Genomic DNA, 3,979 nt, shown 5'->3' on the forward strand with positions numbered 1-3,979 from the left:
TTCACAGGTAAAGAGCAGCAGCAGTGTCCGCGGGCGTGGCTGCGCTGCTTTTAACTGCCGTCAGTCATCACTCAGCGGAGGAGTTTGACACCTGGGTCACGTGGTCACGCGCAGCCAACCGAGACACGCCTCGCAGGGTTGATGTCGGAAGTAAGACGTCGTCTTTCGGTCAGGTGAGGTCACCGGTGAACATCTATAATTAGTTGTCAGGTGACATCGGTTTCATACCAGTAAACAACTTCTGGTGTTTGATTTAAATGACTGTTTTTTATTTCGCCAATTGTCATTTTATTTGATTTCTACTCCATCTCCGATGAAAAAGTAATTTCCTAAAGATATAATTAAAGCCATAGTTTGACCTACTTCTGTTTTCCACCACTTGTGACCTTATGAAGAAAGAACAGAAGCTGCTGTACGTGAACATATGCACACAGGTGTGTGGTCCATGTTATGTGATTATATTAAGTGCAATATTTGAGTCTCTTTGTTTCTGTTTATCTAAACTGGTTCAAGTGACCCTTTGTTACATAATATTCCAAAATTAAGAATTTAAATGTGTATACAAACACCAAAAGCAACCTTTTTGTTTAGTTTTGACTTAATTAAAACCCAAAATGTAGAAAAGAGCTGAAGTTGTAACTCTTTACATTTTCTACAAACTTTCACATTTAATGCAGAAAAAAACAGAAATCATTATTTCTCCAAATTATGAAATGTTTCATGTTCATAAGTTAGATGGGTTGTGCATGAAAAAATATATTCTTTTTGTTTCTCTGTTAATTGAACATCTTTTTGGTTTTGGATAGTTTGTCGGACAGAACAAGATATTTAAAGACGGATTCCCAGGAACATGTGAAGATAACGGGCAGATGAATCAAGTGGATGAAGAGAAGTAATTACATTGAAAGATTAAAAAAGTATTTATTCAGTCAGCAGCTCCTTTACACTCTCACATGACTCTCTGCTCAGACCGATATGAACACAGTGAAACAGGAGGTGGAGCTCTGAGTCCCTCAGGTTTCTTTTTATTATCTGTATCGTAGCGCTTCCTGCTGGAGGAGAAAACACAGTAAAACTACAGCCTTACTGTGTATAATACACTTAAAAGTACTTCACACTTCTAACCAGCAGAGAGCAGCATGAAACAGACCTGTTCATCTGTAAAACATCACAATGATATAACAGATTTAGAAAAAAAGAGAAAAAAAAAAAAAAAAAGTGAAAACTTTCTTTAAAAATTACAAAGTAAGAAAATATTAACAGCTTTTCAAATGTGAAACATAATAAGCATCTCAGCAGAAAAAATTAACACAAAACAGCAAGTAGTTTCCTTCCATTAAATGTAATACTTACAGATGTACTTGCAGCTTATAAGCTCTTATACTTCTACAGTGCAAAAATAAAAAGCATTTCAAAGCATCAACTGTTCAGCAGGATTCTAGAAAGCACTTGATCTAATCTCAACTTCCTTCTTCTCAAAAGGCTCTTCCGTCATTGCTCATTTGTTGCATGAAAACAAGTTATTTGTGTTGGCAGGACATCAGTCGTCCTCCCGTCTATCTGAAAGAAAAACACTACAGCTTCACTTTGAGCTCTTCGTTTTGCAATTACTTGGACTTCATAATAAAATATTTCCACCGTTTCATAACTTTAAAATCACAGGTCGGAGTCAGTTCATCCTCTCAGACCAGCAGCTTCTTGTATTGGCTGCTGAGGTTCGTTTGGAAAGAGTCCATCTTGGTGACCAGAGTGTTTATCCTTTATAGATGCAAAACATCTCCTGACAGCATGCGATCAGATAAAAAAAAATAAAACATTGATTATAACATAACTCCCTTCAGCAATCAAGAGAAACATATGACAGTTGTATATGAAATGTAAGACTTCTTTACACCTTCTAAGACTTTTCCAGGCCTGCAGGTTTGGACATTTACATGTATTGACAAACCTTTAAATGATTACTTTAAAAAACGCAAACACATGTTAAAAAAACATGTCAAGCTTGCATCATGTATCACACAACATGCTAAAACCTTTTAGCACGTCAAAACAATAAAAGTGACAGCTAAAAGATCATATATATATATGAAAATAAATGATGGCTAAATAAAAAAAAACTGCAGACGACTGCAACAAGCATTAAACATCAGTTGTATTATCAAAAGATACAAAAAATAAAATCCCTTAAAAAAAATTAAAAAACAGTAACTTAGACAGCTCAAAGCTTCTAGGAGGCCTTCAAAACAGATGACATGTCAGTTTCCTCAAAGTAAAGAAATCCAAAACAGAGGAGTTTTTAAAGATGACGAGTCAGCACACGGTGCTCTGCGTGTTCCCCGAATTAGACTTGTTCCCCGAATTAGACTTGTTCCCCGAATCAGACTTGTTCCCCGAATCAGACTTGTTCCCCGAATCAGACTTGTTCCCTGAATCAGACTTGTTCCCTGAATCAGACTTGTACGAGTTGTTCTTCTTGGAGTACTTGAGGGCGCTGAAGACCCTCATCCTCTCCACCGTCCTCTCGCTCCTGCAGAGGAACGTGTTCTTCACGTGATCCCTGAAGTCCTCCGAGATGAAGTAGTAGATGAACGGGTCCAGGCAGCTATTGAGACTTGCCAGGCACAGCGTGGAGATGTAGAAGCCGTACAGGTTGTTGTCCGCCTCATCCAACAGCAGGGTGTAGTGCACCAGCAGCATGATGTTGCTCGGGGTGAAGCACACCACAAACATCACCAGCACGATGACGGTCAGGACCATGGCCTTTCGCCGCTTCTTGGCGAAGGCGGGGTCCGTCGTGCTGTGGCGGAGAGCCTTGAGCATGAGCACGTAGGAGATGATGCACACGGCGGTGGGAGCGACGAACCCCAGAGTCCCCATCGTCAGGAAGTAGCCCGCCGCCATTTTCATCTGACTGGGCCTGGTGACGTCGTGGCAGGTGAGGATGTCGAGATTCGTCACGCGGACCTCTTGGTCGTACAGGTAGAGGGGGACGGTGAGAAGCCAGACCGCCGCCCACACGGCAACGGAGACCCCGACGGCCACGGCGTTGGCCCTCTGGGGCCGCGAGAGCGGGTGGACCACGGCCCAGTAGCGCTGGACGCTTATGCAGGTGATGAAGGCGATGGAGCAGTACATGTTGCCGTAGAAAAACGCCACCAGCACTTTGCACAGCCCGTGCCCGTAGGTCCAGTTGTTGCCGTTGAAGTGGTACGCGATCTTGAGGGGGATCCAGATGACGAAGAGCAGGTCGGCCAGGGCCAGGTTGGCCATGTAGATGGACGACGGATGCTTCTTCTTGGTCCTGAAGAGGAACACCCAGATGGCGAGGGCGTTGGTAGGCAGCCCCACCGCGAACACGATGATGTAGACGATCGGGAGGAAGACGGTTGTGAGGGGGCTGCTCAGGACCTTTCTGGCTACGGAGTTGATGTTCACGGAGCTGATGTACACAAAGCTGACGTTCACGGGGTTGATGTTCATGAAGCTGGCGTTCACGGAGCTGATGTACACGAAGCTGGCGTTCACGGAGCGGACACGCACCTCAGTCTTTGTACCCCTGAAGCCTGCTGCTGTTTAAAATATGAAACGAAAAGATGTGAAAAGCAGAAGTGCAACAGGTTGACAGTACATGCAGGAACGTACTATAAATGTACCTCCAATACAACACTGTGAAAATACTCCATCACAAGTAAAAGTCCTGTATTCAAAACCTCCAAGTATGAAACGTAAAAGTATAATGCAGTAAAATGTTCTCTGTCAGTGTTTTACTATTATACCTGTTGTTTATGGATTAATGTTCCTGCTGCATTCATGTGTGTTGCACGTTAACTTCTTTATATTCTGTTTAGTTTAATCTACATCAATGCATCATATTCTATAAGATCATCATATGTCTGTAGCGTCTCTGTCCTGTGAGAACCACGTATCTCTAAAAAGAACAAACAGCCTGTTTTCAGCTTTGTGACGATGCATTTTCCAG

General features: G+C 42.6%; 1 protein-coding gene across 1 annotated transcript; it reads right to left on the bottom strand.

The window, feature by feature from the left end:
* Positions 1–2,310: 2,310 nt before the first annotated feature.
* Positions 2,311–3,480, bottom strand: LOC306710672 (proteinase-activated receptor 2-like; the record flags this gene model as incomplete). The annotated part of the gene is made up of 1 exon (XM_079179314.1): positions 2,311–3,480. The coding sequence occupies one exon, from the start codon at positions 3,478–3,480 to the stop codon at positions 2,311–2,313; it is 1,170 nt and encodes a 389-aa protein (XP_079035440.1).
* Positions 3,481–3,979: the final 499 nt, after the last annotated feature.

The sequence above is a fragment of the Pholis gunnellus genome, assembly GCF_910591455.1.
Source record: "Pholis gunnellus genome assembly, chromosome: 18".
Taxonomy (NCBI): Eukaryota; Metazoa; Chordata; class Actinopteri; order Perciformes; family Pholidae; genus Pholis; species Pholis gunnellus.